This window comes from Penicillium argentinense (assembly GCF_028826775.1).
Source record: "Penicillium argentinense strain IBT 30761 chromosome Unknown utg000005l_segment0_segment0, whole genome shotgun sequence".
NCBI lineage: Eukaryota > Fungi > Ascomycota > Eurotiomycetes > Eurotiales > Aspergillaceae > Penicillium > Penicillium argentinense.
Genome location: NW_026622664.1, coordinates 3,856,098 through 3,871,972, shown reverse-complemented (window position 1 = coordinate 3,871,972; position 15,875 = coordinate 3,856,098). Strand labels below are relative to the sequence as shown.

The 15,875-nt window shown below is 48.9% G+C and overlaps 7 protein-coding genes across 7 annotated transcripts; 5 read left to right on the top strand and 2 right to left on the bottom strand.

Annotated features, from left to right (window-relative positions):
• Nucleotides 1-503: 503 nt before the first annotated feature.
• On the top strand, nt 504-796 carry N7532_006246 (uncharacterized protein; the record flags this gene model as incomplete). Its single annotated transcript, XM_056618740.1, has 2 exons — nt 504-641; nt 698-796. The coding sequence occupies 2 exons, from the start codon at nt 504-506 to the stop codon at nt 794-796; spliced, it is 237 nt and encodes a 78-aa protein (XP_056474899.1).
• A 23-nt stretch (nt 797-819) lies between these two features.
• On the top strand, nt 820-1,265 carry N7532_006245 (uncharacterized protein; the record flags this gene model as incomplete). Its single annotated transcript, XM_056618739.1, has 2 exons — nt 820-885; nt 927-1,265. 2 exons carry the CDS (start codon nt 820-822, stop codon nt 1,263-1,265), a joined length of 405 nt encoding a protein of 134 aa, XP_056474898.1.
• A 90-nt stretch (nt 1,266-1,355) lies between these two features.
• On the top strand, nt 1,356-1,630 carry N7532_006244 (uncharacterized protein; the record flags this gene model as incomplete). The annotated part of the gene is made up of 2 exons (XM_056618738.1): nt 1,356-1,509; nt 1,542-1,630. The coding sequence occupies 2 exons, from the start codon at nt 1,356-1,358 to the stop codon at nt 1,628-1,630; spliced, it is 243 nt and encodes an 80-aa protein (XP_056474897.1).
• Nucleotides 1,631-1,678: 48 nt separating this feature from the next.
• Nucleotides 1,679-2,467, top strand: N7532_006243 (uncharacterized protein; the record flags this gene model as incomplete). The annotated part of the gene is made up of 1 exon (XM_056618737.1): nt 1,679-2,467. One exon carries the CDS (start codon nt 1,679-1,681, stop codon nt 2,465-2,467), a length of 789 nt encoding a protein of 262 aa, XP_056474896.1.
• Nucleotides 2,468-4,029: 1,562 nt separating this feature from the next.
• N7532_006242 (RTA1 domain-containing protein) lies at nt 4,030-5,067 on the bottom strand (the record flags this gene model as incomplete). The annotated part of the gene is made up of 3 exons (XM_056618736.1): nt 4,030-4,505; nt 4,568-4,810; nt 4,902-5,067. 3 exons carry the CDS (start codon nt 5,065-5,067, stop codon nt 4,030-4,032), a joined length of 885 nt encoding a protein of 294 aa, XP_056474895.1.
• A 614-nt stretch (nt 5,068-5,681) lies between these two features.
• Nucleotides 5,682-6,785, bottom strand: N7532_006241 (uncharacterized protein; the record flags this gene model as incomplete). The annotated part of the gene is made up of 1 exon (XM_056618735.1): nt 5,682-6,785. The coding sequence occupies one exon, from the start codon at nt 6,783-6,785 to the stop codon at nt 5,682-5,684; it is 1,104 nt and encodes a 367-aa protein (XP_056474894.1).
• Nucleotides 6,786-12,048: 5,263 nt separating this feature from the next.
• On the top strand, nt 12,049-15,457 carry phoC (uncharacterized protein; the record flags this gene model as incomplete). The annotated part of the gene is made up of 6 exons (XM_056618734.1): nt 12,049-12,153; nt 12,231-12,359; nt 12,418-12,468; nt 12,520-14,965; nt 15,017-15,186; nt 15,245-15,457. The coding sequence occupies 6 exons, from the start codon at nt 12,049-12,051 to the stop codon at nt 15,455-15,457; spliced, it is 3,114 nt and encodes a 1,037-aa protein (XP_056474893.1).
• Nucleotides 15,458-15,875: the final 418 nt, after the last annotated feature.

Here is a 15,875-nt window from a genome sequence, read left to right as displayed (position 1 = left end):
GCCTGCACCCCGCACTTGTTTCAAACTTCCAAGCGAAAAAAAAACCTTGCAATTGGTCGAGAAAAACTTAGTTGTATGTATACGAATACGCCCCACATTCCGGTTCAAGCTTAAAATTGGGCTGAACTTCAATTTAACAAGTGGAGATGACGGGTCGTATTCGTTTATTGGAACTGGATCAACGTGTCGGCATGTGGAACTTGTCTTGCCATATGTTCTATATTGAGAAACGTTATGTTGTTTATTGAGAAACGTTATTGGATTATTGCCAGTTTAGTCCGCCAGCATTCCAGACAAAACCGTCTGATTTCACACTACTTGGTATCTCATTCGTGCACGCTACCTAGGCCCCCAGCATTTTTGACACAAATTCCAATGCCGTCATTCATTTGCCAAATATCGTTTCCAGATACGTCCTTTTGCACCGTTTTTACACACGGCCATCCTTGTTGGTTTCTCTTGGCTTCCCTTTCACTTCATCCGCCTACGAAATTACGACAAATATGGCTAGCAATAGATTTCCTGGGGAGTTTTTCGAGCTACCCGGTGAACCGACCGTGGAGTCATCTAGGAATGATCCCTCGACAACTGGTATGAGTGGTATTATTAATTTGAATGGTATGTTTACTTTCGCTGTGGGGGTATGTCGATGACGGATTTGATGGTCGATTTACTACTATATGACCGCGACGAATAGATACCGGCCGCGTTGATATCGACTGGGATTCGAAGGTCGTACGAGGATTTCGAAACTCTGCACTGGCCCTTTCTTAAGGATTCCTACACCACCGCCTGAATACTCTGAGCTACCGACTCAAGATGCCGATTTTACTATCGTTAGGTCCGATAGTGCCCTCGGAAATGAACATGCGGTACGGACATCGTGTACGTATGGCCACACACGATCTGTTCTAAAATTTTGTCAGGGAGTCGGGATTGAAGTTTACCCAATCGGAGGCGATCCAAAAGAGCTAATGTCATACATGGTCAAATCTCCCAGGCTCATCCCTGGCATGGTGAGTTTTCGAGCAGGCGATATCCGTCGCAAGCGCGTCATGATTCGGGAAATGCTTTATGGATGCTGGAGCTCATGTATAGAGCCGGATACGGTAACAGACCAACCGTTCGTGGCTGATGCTATCATCGCCAACCCACCGAGCCTTGCACATGTTCACTGTGCTCAGGCTCTCAGCATTCCGGTGCATTTAATGTTTACCATGCCTTGGAGCAATACAAAATCGTTTCCACATCCCCTGGCGAACTAAAAGGCCGACGGTCCAGACGATGGGTTCAAAAATTATGCTTCGTATGATTATGGGGACAAAGTACTAATCCATTGTATTAGGGTAGGGGATATGGTCAATCGGTGGCGAAACGAGCTTGATCTAGACAAACTGGCCATGTTTGAGGAGCTCCATCTTGCGGAAATACTGAAAGTCCCATTCGCATACTCTTGGTCTCCAGCTCTTATATCTAACCCGTTGGACTGGCCGTCTTATGCCCCGATAGGTACCGATAGACGTGGCTGACAAAATCTGTAGACGTCAGCGGCTTCTTCTTCCGTGGCACCTCTGCATTCGAACCTCCCATGGATCTCCAGGGTTTTTATCGTCTGGTCCACCGCCAGTGAACATTGGATTTGGGAGTATTGTACTTGAGCACAGGGTCAGGTTTAAAGATGCCATTCTTGACACGGTTAATGCTGCTGGTGTTAGGGCTATCATTTCCAAGGGCTGATCAAAACTGGGCGGAGGACATACCGAAAACGTATATTCCATTGGAGATTGCCCTCATGAGTGGCTGTTCCAACACGTGGCGGCGGTGGCCTACAAGCAGCCCTACCCGAAACCGCTCCCTACAGACCACACAAGAGGAAGCCGATGATACAATAAGTATGCATTACCCAACTAATGCATCGTCGGCCTCTGGTAATAATGGTTCTAGAATTGCAGGGAGGATGGCCGAAGCTTCAAACAAGAGCCTTGCCAAATTTGTGCCGAGTGCGCTTAAAGGCATGACTGTCGACATTCCGCTCGCCATCACAGAAGGAATGTGCAATGTCCCTCGTTCATATGGCGAAATGCCACAACACCAAGGTTCCGTTACTGGCATCAAGAGCGGATTTGCTCTTAGGGGCACAGGTTTCGCATTGGGGATGTCAGGAGCAGTGAGCGAATTGGTCGTGAAACCATATGAAGGCGTGCGAAAGGATGGTGCGAAGGGCGTTGTGACAGGCATTGGCAGGGGCATAGCAAATATGACTTCTAAAGCGGCTCGTGCCCTGTTTGGTGTTGTGGTCTATCCTGGCGTCGATATTGCGAAATGCCTGAGATCGTCCATCTACTCTAGGACAAGAAAGAGGATTGTCAAGGAACGTCGCGCTAAAGTAACATGGTTGTTGGAGAACGGTAGACTTAATAGCAGCATTGCCAGCTTCCAGAGGTTGCTCAAGGGTAAAAACACCTGATTCAACTTTCGCGTTGACGGCAATGTGGGATGCAAATTTAACCCTTCTAATGTATTGTGACGCACTACTCAATCTCAGCCCTTTGCAAATCACGATCACTGATGTTTATCACTGGAGTATAGGACGTGCGTCCTAGATAGCCAGATTGACCGAGTTGCAATGAATGTCAGCACAGATCTCCAGTGTTACTAGCTCTACCAATGTCACCAGACTAACCGGGAACCCAGTACACACCACTCGATCGCAAAAAGAACAGATGTGTCTCCGCTGCCCCAATTTGGACCTAGTAAATAGAACATATTAGGGAACTTACTCATTGCCACGGTCTTGTAAGCGCCGATGCCGCCTTGATCGTACCAATGTTGTTTCAGCGAGTCCCCTCGCCTACCTGTCACAGTCTTGGCCTTCCACTGTGCGAACTTGAATTCCGTCAGAATCTACGATCCATGGTCAACATGAGTTATAGATGCATCTGTCCAAGTCAAGCTCACAATGGAACCACCGGGTATCTATTTCCTGAACCTGTTATCACACTGTTCGAGCGAACTTGGCAATCGAGTCTTCGATTCGCTTCATTTCAGGACTGCGAAGCCGCCGGATGTAGTTACTATCCAATATCCTTTGCTGCCCACGATGGTAACGGTGGCTCGACGTAGTTCAAACACTCGCTAACTGTACTCTGCATCCAAGTTCATAACTGGGGGTGAGCAAAAGCCAGTATCGCTCTAGAATGTCTTATACAGCACGACAGCGGCGACATCTTCTGCTACATACTCCCCAAGGACGTTCTCCGTAAAATAGAAGAAGCTCTCTTCTCTCGGTGTCTATCTCTCTTAGAGTTGTTATAGAATTGCCCAAGTGTTATATCAAGGATCCAAAAGATCGCCCGACGGAGAAAAAGCAAACTGCCCGGAATTTTGGAGAAATAAAAGCCTAATATTTTTCCAAACCAGTAAATGCTCAAGGGTATTGGGATATAAAATTGCGGGTGATACTCACACGTAACAGTATAAGAATCTGCCGAGCAAGCTCATTGGAATGTATCGTAGTTCAGAGGAAATACGTGGGGTTGTATATAGCAACTTGCTTCTTCGTCCTGCTGGTAGCTCGTCATCTCTCACCATCAAGCCTCGATTTTGTCCCGCTCACTTTGCCGTATATATAATCCACTTCAATCAATATACAGATACATTGCCTCCTTAACGAAGGAGCGCGGACGGGCCGATCTGGCGCCATGGTCCAATGCGTGAGGTCACCAATAAAGTGGAGTAATTTTCCAAACCATTCGAGGAAGTGTTGTCACGTCAATATGCAGCCGTCCATCGAATTGTCCACATCAGATGATTTTTAAGGAGCTTCTAGCGTAGTCAAGGCTCGTCCGATAATACAATGAAAATTTGACTTGAAAATCTACTTGCGTGAAGTAAAGAGACTGCATCGCATGGCGGCAATCAATATTTATCTAAAAAATTGACCCGCCCACTGGCTCACATAATAGGTTCTAGGCTATGTACAACCAGGAATCGTGTGTAGAGAATATTGTATCTTTGCGCGTAATCAAACTAGACTTCTCCTGTGGGGAGCAATTCTGTGTTTGATAAATATGACTTTCTCGAAGCACGCTGTGACTTCGTTGACCGGGAAAGAACCTTGGATGGGTGGAAAATACTCATCACAACCATGGTGAAGAACATTAACATTGAATCAAAGACATACATGAACACCTCGTGACTGATGAGGTATCCATCGTTGCCTTGGGCGTATTCAATAAGACGGAAAATAGACCGAATGAGAATCAGAATGCTGGACACATATAGCCCAGTCATGATAGTTTCCCAGGTATTTGTGTGTAGTACTGTAGATAAAGGCGATGGGGTGACAGCGTTCTCCGTAGGATTATTGCGAATACGGCCGTGGAAAATTGCTGAAGTTGCGATGAAAATGCTGAAGAACACCAATTGTACAGCGAGGCCACCAATTGTGATGTGTTCGCCGGTGGTCATCGCGCTGATAGTTCCACTTGCCATGATACCGCCGCCTTCATACATGATTAACTTTAATCGGCCGTCGACACTTGTGTGAACGGAGAGGACTAATTACCTGCTGCTTGCATCACGAACGCGATCACATCCCCGGTGACAAAAATTGCGGTAAGCCATTTTACTGGCACCATGCTCAGACCCTCAGCGTCCAAATGCATAATGAGTCGGCCTAGAGTCATGTATATCGAGGCTGCGTAGAGAGGAGGAGCAAGCAGAATCATGATTGTGCCAACTGAGTAAATTGGGATGCTTTCTTTGTCGTCATGAGCCAGTGCGCGGCAAATGTAACCTATTATTTGAACTGTAACATCTGTCAGAGATGTCATGGGCTCCCACAGTGACAATAAGGGAATGGGCATGGCATAGTATTGAATCCAGGCAGGCCAACTTACAGGTACCTCCAACGACGAAGACTGTAAAGTACCAGCATCTCGTACGAACAACCTGGTAAAGATGATAGAAAGTCAAGAAGACAAACAGAACAAGGAAGATGATTGCAGCCACGAGAGAGGGTGTATAGCGGTATAGTTTAAAGTCGGCGTTGTCATTGGAAGCCATGACGGACGGGCGTTGAAACCGAATCCACCGATTATCAAAGTAGATTAAGGGTACTTCGACTTCGACTGAGGCGAGGTGTTTAGAAGGTCTGAAGGGGCTGTTCGAAGTTTGACGTCCTGAATAGGGGCAGGCGGAGTTGATTATACATTTTCAAGCGCCCTGGCTTGGTATTTGAATTTAGCTCCGGAGGGATTTTTGTGCGTCGTAATCGTATCTGGGCGAAGCATGGACTATTTTTTTCATGTTTCGCTCTTTGTTTCCGTGGCACGAGCTGTACTGACGAATTGGCACTGAAATATGGTAAGACCGTAACTGGCCCCACTCGTATTCGGGTTCACGGATTCGGGCTTCACCAGTCCCCACACAGTCGGAGCGGGGCTTGACTGAGAACGCCTGTGTCTGCTTAGATTCGCGGTTACCGAGGCATCAAGTCTAGGCCAAAATTGTCAGGAAGAGCAAATCATCGCCCAGAGCTGTCCTTGCGGTGCCAGGTACATTGGTACCATTGAACTGATGCGGTGTGTGATATACGCTATTTTCATGTACAAATATGTAGCAAATGGCGTTGCCTATGATAAGGTTTGGTTGGATTTCATTGATCGTGAATAAGTGATTCAAGAAGTACATGTCAGTGACAACTTCATGACTTCGTTGGGCCACAGCATGAATGTTGACAGTTGGCTCTCATTCAGGGTATCGATAAGCGCATTGACTTTAAGTATCTCTCTTTCAAACGAGCCCCGCATAAACCAAGTATCAACTAGAGTATTTACCAAATAGAAATGAGCAAGGATTATAAGTGAGTGTCCATGAAGGCAGTCATGTTCGCTTCTCTCAAGCGATGCCAAGAATGGACTTGGAAGCTGGACTGGCCAGGACAGAATCGCCGCCTCTTCAAAATCCAGCTGGATTTCCAGATCAGCAGAATTCTCAGTTGCTGCACACCGCAATACGGAGAGGATGCGCGAATATACCTTGTCTAGGACTTCTATAGCCCCAGAGTGCGCGTTCACAATCCAGTCTAGAGTCATGGAAGGTGAAGGTTGGGATGTCCAGCAGCTGGATAAGTTATTCTTAGCAGGTTCAAACACATTCAAAGAAGCCTGTAGGTTGGCGACTGCTTGGCTGGCGCCTTCACCAAATTTGAATAGCCGGGGTGAGCAATGAGAAAGTCGAGATGATGGTGCATCGAGCGGTAATTCCTTCCAAAACTCATCGCCATGTGGATATACCACCATTTGCCGGAGCCTGCTGGCTTTTAACACATGCCATTGAGCACTTATCACAGATGATATCCCTCGGTTGAGGTATAACCAGTTGAGATGTAAGATGTCATTTGTTGAAGAGGGATTTCCCGCGGCGCTGTTCATCTCCTTGGGAGTCCCAGTAAGTGGATTAAGCTTCTGAACCTTCAGTGATGCAAATGCAAACCCGACAAGAAGCAAAGACCCCGTGAAGACAAGTTCAGCATTGGACGGAGAGATGCAGGATACCTCTTCTCTGAAGCCTTCCAGTCCTCTTTGATGGTGTTCCACGATGGTTGCTAAGTCCACCGTATCTGAATCTTCAATGCCGCTGGAACTGTTGGCCTCAGCCTGATGCGTAATCATGTGGATGCCACCCAGTGCTAGGAGCAAATGCATCAGATACCGATTTTTGGTCCCCAGTTCAGGGATAATCCGCTGCCAGACCATGGCTCTCCTCGGGTGCAATGACATCTGTTTCGCAGTGTGTAAATGGAAGAACTGAAGTAACTTCAAATCATTCATGGCTAGATCCCCATGCCCATGGTTAGACTGGCTCGAGAAAATCGCTGGCAAGGTTGCGTTTATTCCCAGTGGCTGAATCAACCCGAGCGGTGGACCTCCATCCGAAGGCGCGAGGGAATCTGTTGATAGAGATCCATCATTGTTCTCTGCCTCTTCTCCTCTGGGTCTGGGGGTTTTCTTCGAAGGGATGCGTGGGCATGGGTAAGAGCAAGGTTCGCCTCTGGAAGTGCATGTGCCGCAGGCCGGTCGCAGTTCGTCACACTTTGAGAAGTCAGCTTCTTCTACGCAACGGGAAATTGGGGGACTATAACTTGATGGCCATACTTTTACCCTTCGTGATTTGCAAGGATAGCAGCCATTGCGAGACTTGGTGTGGCGGGCGCGATGTCTTCTGAAAACACGTAGATTGTCTGCACCGGAGTCCGAAACTACCGAACCTACAGTGTTTTCGTCCATCGCTCGAGTAATCCAAATTTCTGAAGGTAAAAGGAATATCCACCCTCATGATGGGCAAATGTGTAAGGCTGGAGCCTAGCTAAGAATAGGGTAAGTAGATTCGGCGAAGGATTCTGGTTGTAGGGCGGCCGACAGCAACCAAAGACGTATACACCAAACGGGTTCCAATTCCGGTCATCCAACCTCACTGGCCTGGAGGCAATTTTAGGGAAGATCTTCGACTCCAGGTCTGAATATAACTCGAACGTGGAATATTCCCCTCAAAGCTAGAGTAGTCGGCGGTGACACAGTAGAGAGCGTATAGCGATATAGCTTGAAGTCTATCAGTCCATCACTGTTGGCAGCCTTGTCTAGCTTTTATTGGAAAAGGAGTGAGAAAACAGCCTTAGGGAGGGAGATGCATTTATTTCGACTCAAGAGGTCTTTCGGGAAATGGAAGATAGCCCCATTGGTAGCTCCGATATCCCTTTTTTTTTTAGTCCGCTGCGATCCGCTGAGCTTTGTGGGCACGAGATTAAGGGCTTTTATGCAGGTAAAATGCGCTCAAACGTGATTAGATCGACGACCCGTTCGCGGGTGATCATAGCCTGCACAGGTGGAAAACTCTTCTATTTAATTTTAGTGGTTTGAAAGACCTCAAGTACAGCGAATATCTCAAGGCAAACCAACCCGTACCGAACCAATATCCGACCCACCATCAAGGCTTTAGATTCATCTGCCATGCTTTCCTCCCCTAAAAGCCATACTAGTATCCCCGGTCGAATAGAACAACCCTCTATTCAAGTGGTCGTATTGATGGGCGAGCTTGTTATTTAACTACTTATTTTCGCCCTCTTCGCCAGTGCCTATCCTGACTGGCACAGGACCATACTGTGGCTCAGCGGAGGAACTCAAGGTTGAATTACGACCTGGCACTACGCCTCTATTTCTATGCCAATCACCAGGAACCACCCGAGATACCATGGATTTGGACACAAAGCTTGCCAATACAAACACAAACGTGATTTGCAATTCGAGCGAATCAGATTACTCTAGTTCTACCGAGGCTAATCTTGCCACGGCTATATCTTCTGTCGCGATGTGCTTGGCTAAAGGGGTGTTACATTGCATTTGCCAAGAGATGGAGGTAGTAACATCCAACTCTCGACTGCTTGGGTCCTTTACGTCTCGAGTAAGTTATCTCGTGATTTCTCCGATTCCGAACATCCCAGTTCCCGCCCGTGGTATCTTGAGAGGAGTTGAACGCCGTCGAGAGTGAAGCTTTGGGAGCTTGCACAGTCGCTCAGCTATTCTTTGCGATCTCAGTTTTGCTAGCGTGGGTTTCCCAGCAGATCGATCAACTAAATTCTACGCGAAGCTTTGGCTTAAACTAACATCTCATTGCTCAGTGTATTCCATTTATCTCTGATAGCCAACTGGTTCTCACGTCCTGTATATAGACTTGGGAAGAGGCGTGCGAGGACCCAAAGGAAGGTAGCAGCTCCATATCCTGTATGGGATGAATAAATGCATTGTGATCGGTATGACGACGTCGATTCCGAGTTGAACGAAAGTCGATCAATGCTGCATGGCGGCTATGAGACAGTATCAGTGAATGAGAGATATCAGCTTCATGGCCTTAAGAATCTTTTGGGTGGTAATCGAGATGGGGCTTTCGGGAGCCAAGCAACAGGTTGTATCCCGATAGAAGCCGTATTTCTAGCCACAATATTTCTCGCAGCACTGCTTTTTCTTAGCCACGAGGTAATCGCTGACACAGTTAGCTCAGCTGAGCCGCGCGAGAAATTGACTGAGGGGGTATTCTTTTAGCCACAAGGCTTAGTGTGAATCCCTGGTCGTGTGATGCTAAAGTGGTGCCCATCCTAAACTCAGCCGGGCCGCACATACCTGGCTACCACTTACAAGTCACACATTGGCAGTTTAGTAGGAGGTGGACACTATGCGAATTCCTCCTTTTTGAATATTTTGGTTTTGTTTTTCTTTGTGTTTCGTCTTAATTTTTATTTTTTTTTTATTTTTTTTTTGGATGACTTGGCTTTTTCATCTGTATGTACAAAATTTCTTTGAGTTGAAGACCCACGACCCACCCTACTCCCAATACTGGCACATCACGACCAAGGCAAAAGGGCCACACTTATATCCCCCTAGTCAAATACTAACCCTAAAAATATAATTAGCTCAGCACCAAATAGTCGGTGCCGAAGCAACTATAAAGTGCGGAGCGCGTATGGAGATTTCTGATGGCAATATAGACAACCACAAACCGAACTATGCCTATTTAGGCAAGATAAAGTGTGTCGAAGGTACTATGTAGTGTACAAATGTGCACAGTCAAAAACATATGGCTTACAACGATGCCTCATGCAATTTCCATTCATCCAGCACCACTTTACACCTTTCATACCCCCTTCAACACCATGACCATCCACACCACCCGAACAGACAGTGTGGCATTCAGTACTCATCTACTAGTTTCATGTTGTCCTATATGTACGGGCTCGGGTGAGGCCTGAAGTTGAGAGCCTGAGGCATGAATCTTGCTTGTACGGATCATAACAGAATCAAGCGTGGTATTCCTAAAAACCCCAAATATTTGCTAAACTCGGCCGACGTCTAGCACACAAGCTCACATAATCTTCACCAAACCACCGGGACGCAAGTCCAACACTACGGGCTAATGGTGCTAGGTAGCAATATGCAACTATTTTAGCCCGCCGATCAGGCTAGCGTTGGTGCTTTTGGAATTCCGCTTCCGCCGGAATTGCAGATTCGAGCCAATTATGTTCTGCTGCGTTGAATTAGACGCTGTCTGCGCTCAGGCCTTTGTACTACACAGCACTAATTGGTGATCACGCGCGCTTTATAGAAACCGATTTTGATATAGTTTTGATAAAGAGTGGTTTGCGTGTAATAGATCGAGTCGAAACGCACAGCCAATGTTGGTAAACTGGAGTGGGTAGGTACTGTGTGCTGACCGTATTGAGAAGGAAGCGACAATCCGGCCGTCAGGCTGATGAGTGGCTCCACTGTCAGTGTGGGAGATAGCCCATATATTTCCTTTACAGCCGTAGTCTGTTGGTCGACTTGCGTATAAAAATCTTCTCATGACTATGGCTTTTTAGGAATAACAAGAAGAACGTGGATACTTCTAGGCTAAAATGGTCTGATACCCCACCGGGAACCGATTTTTAATCTCCGTGTTCCGTGTTCTGTGTTTACTGCATCTAGCAGGAGGATTGTACAGGGCTAGACTGCAATAGGTGATGTCTCAGCTCGGTATTTGATGGCTGCCTTTGCGATGTTTTCAGCGACGGGTTCCGAGCCAATGGCTGAGCATGATTCATGCGTGCGGCTTGGTATCTTACATAGTGACTCGGCAACTTTTATCCCATAGTCTCATTGGATGAGTGGTTCCTACCCTAGAGTAGTGGGTGTATAATAAGTCGAGGTTTATGATGAGCAGGGCGGCTATTTACCCTTTCTTCGACTCTGAGGAAATTAAGCATTGAAAAAATTGCTTGAGACCCTGAAGTCCCTCACGGCCCAATCCCACGAAGTCCGACTTGTCCGCATTGGCGTAGCGTTGGCACCCCTGCTACGGGCAAACTACCAGGCGAATTGTCTAGACCTGCATGATGGACAAGACTACACTAAACAGCGATCTACAGGTTCAGATCCATGATTCATGAACCATTCATCAAGCAATTGGCTCTTTTCTTTTTCACCCTTTTCCTTTTGTCATGGTGTTTGGAATAATGGTATTGTCACCTGACAGATTTTTGGTGGTCCTCGGTTTATCCGAGTCTCCCTGGTAAAATGCGGGCCAAGTATACCCGCGTCAAAGAGCCCCGATTTTAATTACGCCAATGGCAGAGAAAACGAAGAAATGACTATTGGTAACGAAGGGGCGCACTTACGGTACTAAAGTGTACAGGTCTATGGCTGAATTGACTCGGCCTCGTGGGATGGGGCGAACAGAGGAGTCAACGGTCTCGAGTAAACGAGGCGGACAGCGTAGCCGAGAATGGCAGGAGAAGAGCTTCTACGCGGGTCGGGTACGTACAGGGACAGCAGACTAGGTACACTACGTAGGGTAATAAGTAGCACACTAAGTACTTCGCTGGGGGTAGTCTGATATACGGCTGGCAGTTTGGTGGCTGCGGCCGAAAAGGCGGAACCGCGACTTGTAGTCAGCAATCCCGCAACGTGCGCGCGCTGAATGCGGTGATTGGCACCCGGAGCTCCCCACCACCACCTCCGACCATCTGCCTCGCCTTAGTCCCGATGCTCTGCTCAGGCACGCTGTGTCGCTGACAGCTTCACCTTTAACCATCGTTAACAGCGTCAACCCGCACCGCTTGAACTTCGCAGTCGATCCCGCGCGGCGCCCGGCACAGAAAAAGAGCTACTCACCCCGCGTTCATGGACTCCGCCAAAGGGTGTCGTCGATAAACCTTCTTGTCATACAGTGACACACGCGTGTCCCACACCTTCCTACTTATCATTGCCATTCCCCACCTCGTTGCGCCGGCCCCTCCCCCCTCGACTCGAGGGTTCCCTGGTCCTCGCCCTCGTCCGCTCGTCTTTCTCTCTCCTTCTTCCTCAATTCCTCCTGAGTCCTGATATCAACCCTTGTGTCCGTGAGAGCAGACGCTCTCGCCCTGAGAGCTTGCGAAGATGTGAGTGACCCCTTGCCGGAAACTACTACCAGTATGCTGCGGCGCAACCGCGGCAGCACTGCAGTCGTGACAGAACAATGGCTGATCTCCCTTGCAGGAAGTTCGGAAAGCAGATTCAGCGCCGGCAGCTTGATCTCCCCGAATATGCGGCGAGCTTTGTGAACTACAAGGCCCTGAAGAAGGTATGCGCCTTTCCACTGACATCATTGGCAGCAGATTGCTGGCGCCAGACTGGACATGTCCTAACCCTCCTTTCCAGCTCATCAAGCAACTCAGTGCTACCCCGACAATCCCCGCGCAGAGGACCGCCGAGGAAATTGCCCAAGATGGCACCTTGGATCCTCAGGCTGCGCTCCGCGCCAACAAGGAGGTCTTTTTCTTCCGTTTGGTATGTTCCAGGGAATGCGTGTTAAATGGGAGAACTAGCACTAACCGAAATGATATAGGAACGTGAAATTGAAAAGGTCAATGCTTTTTATCTCCAGAAGGAATCAGAGGTAAGCCGAGCCCCGACTCTGATTCAACATGATAGAAACTGACAGATCCAGTTCTCTCTGCGCCTCAAAACCCTAGTCGATAAGAAGCGCGTAGTCCAGACGCGCACCGTTTCCAACTCCAAGGCTCCGTCAAATTTCGTGGCGCTCTTTGAAGGGTTTCAGCAATTCGACGGCGATTTGAATAAACTGCAACAATTCGTTGAAATCAACGAAACCGCCGTGTCCAAAATTCTGAAGAAGTGGGATAAAACGTCCAAGTCCCGCATGAAAGAGCTGTATCTACACCGTGCAGTGGAGGTACAACCGTGTTTCAACAGAGAAGTCCTCCGCGATCTATCAGACCGAGCGACCACCGCGAGGTTAGAGTTGGAGGCGTGGGCCGAAGGAGAGAACTTGCAGTTTGATCCAACCCGGCCCTCCGAGCGCCCGGCGCTTACTTTCGGGTCGGAGGAAGAGGAGCTGGACCAGCAGGTCTTGCAGTCGGCCTCGACTGGTAACCTCCAGACCCTGCGCGAGTGGCTCGGAAAGCTCTCTTCATTCGCCGACGCTCGCGATCGAGCCACACGGACCTTCCTCACTGCGATCAACGGGTTCTCGGACGAAGTCCTCGCTCTGCTGCTCGAAAGCGGACTGGTTGATATCCATTCCGAGGACGATATCAACGAGCGGAACTGCTTGCATGAGGCGGCTATTTCTGGCCGAGACTTCGTTTTCAAGGCTGGCCTGGCGGCATCGGTCGACATTGCTCGTTCCGATGTCTACGGTCGAATCCCCCTTCACTACGCGTGCAGGAATGGCAGAGCAGAGATGGTGCGGGAGCTGCTGGCAGTGGGTCCGCATACGGTCGATCTCATGGATCATGACAACTTCACTCCCTTGATCCACAGTATCGTCAAGGGCCAGCTGGCGTGTGCCGAACAGGTGCTCAAAAGCAATGCTCGCATTGATCCTACGTCTGATTCGGACCACATCCCGCTGAACCTGGCTTGCCAACACGGCTCCCTTCCGATCGTGAAGATGCTTCTTGAGCGAAAAGCCAAGCTGTTGCCCGATGCAGAAGGCCTGTACCCTCAACATATGGTGGCACGAGCCTCGCAATCCCCCGAGCTACTCCTCTTGCTCAAGCAGCATGGAGCGGATCTCGACCAACGAGACAAGCTCTACCAGTGGACTCCACTCTTCCATGCTGCAAGCGAAGGCTGTGTACCATGCTTGCGTACGCTGCTGGAACTCGGCGTGGATGCAAAGGTTGCTGACGAAAAAGGCCTTTCAGCTATGTACTACGCTGCATGGGAGGGCCACCTGGAGTGCATGCTCCTGTTGTGGGCTCAGCCTTCGGCGGATCGGGCGGGGGCGCGGCCACTCGATGTTCTGAATGGTCTGCAGTTCCAAGATCCCATGGTGGAAGACGGCCCCTCAAGACGTGCCAGCGAAGCCGAGATGGAAATTGCCGATGGTATTCCTGACCTTGAACTTCCGCCTCCCATCATTCCTCTCCGCCGCTATGGCCACAACTTCTTGGACAAGAAGGTCTTCGTACAGCTTCTCTTCGATCAGGGAACACCCGGATCCATCGCTTTCGACCAGTCAGGACGCCATCCTGCTGCCCGCTTGACAATTTCTTCCAAACTCTCCGATCTCATCCCTCGCACAATTGTACTACCCATCCAAGAAGACTCTCGGACAATATCCTTCCACGTCGACAAGCTGGATACTTTTGCCGTGGACTTTGAGATTTTCCCCACCTTTGGCTCTAAAGTGATTGCAAAGAGTGTGGCTCTGCCGATCAACTTCCGGGCAGAGACCTCCAGCACCGGCTCTTGCTGCCTGCCACTCTTCGATCCGCGTCTCCGAAGTATTGGTCAGCTTCGTTTCAACTTCCAGGTCATCAAGCCGTACCACGGCGATCCCTTAGAGATTACTCAATTCGCGACTTACTGGAAGGCTACAAGCTCCGTGGATTCCGAACACAATGGTCTGATCACTGGGTCAAGTTTGTCGGGCGACTATGTCCAGCTCTTTATTCAATTGACCCGTGACCGAGTGCCGGTCCTTCACCCTCAATTCATGATCAACCACTACGGCATCGAAATCCCCATCTGCCAATTGACGTTTGCTCAATTCCAGATGATCGGCAAAGAAAGAGGCGTCAACTCCAACGATATTGTCCAGTACTTGCAGACCCAGGCCGCGAACAACATGCCACAAGCCCATCTGATCCTGGCTGAATCCTTTATGTCATTGCGTGACGTCCTGCGGGAGCTGCCCGTCGACCTCAATGTCAACCTCTCCATTCTCTACCCGTCTGCCGCAGAGGAAAAAGCTCTGGAGATGACCTCTCTAACCGACGTCAATACTTTCGCCGACTCTATCTTGACGGATGTCTTTGATCATGCGCGCGTGGCTCGTGAGAAGAACCCCGACTTTATGCGTTCTGTCGTTTTTACCTCCTACAACCCCAACATTTGCACTGCATTGAATTGGAAGCAGCCAAATTGTGAGTTTCTCTCTTGGTAAATCAAGTCCAGCTCCTGACTAACATCTACAGACCCGGTTCTCTTGTGTAACGATCTTGGACAAATTAGAGATTTGGCTCGCAATGTCGACTCAATGCCTCACGTTGACAGCAGCGGAAGAGCCTCAATGTCCATCAAGGAGTCCGCCCGAATTGCCCAGAGCAACAACTTCATGGGCTTGATCTGCCGGTCCAGCCTTCTGGTTAGTACAATCAGCTACTGACCTCTCCGCAAACCATTGCTAAGCACTTCACTTATAGAACGTCGTCCCTGCCCTCGTGGAAACAATCAAAGAACTCGGCCTTGTCCTGGTAGCCGACACCTCCGACGAAACCGGACATCCAGATGGCGACGCCCTCCCCGCCGCAAACTCAATGGGCGTAGCGGACTGGGCATACCGCATGCCAGACGGCGTAAACGGCGTGATGAAAGCCAACGGTATTTTGAGATTCAACGATATGATCGACATGTAATCGGGCTCCCATGAGTCACTCCAGGCTATGTTGGGGCTTTGCTGTGCTATCTGTGCCATTTGCATCCGTGGATACGATCTGATCTACACCATCCATCCCCCATCCCCATTTTTACTATTACGAGACGAAGACCACGAGAATCAAGTAGCTTATGCTCATGCTCATGCTCATGACGATTTTCCTTGGCCGTATTTGGCGCTGAAATATGGATTGCTTTTTGTTTGCGGTGTGTCGGTGTATCATATGTAGAGTGGGGACATCCCTGGATTAGATTCTATGGCTAATGTACATCAACGTCGCTATGTTCTATAAAACAGTTTCTCAGCTGTAGGTGGGTGATTTCAAATCCTTGGAAAGGGGAGAAGTAGGGAAATGGTAGCAACAGCACAAAATCCCAGTAGCAACCCATTCAGATATT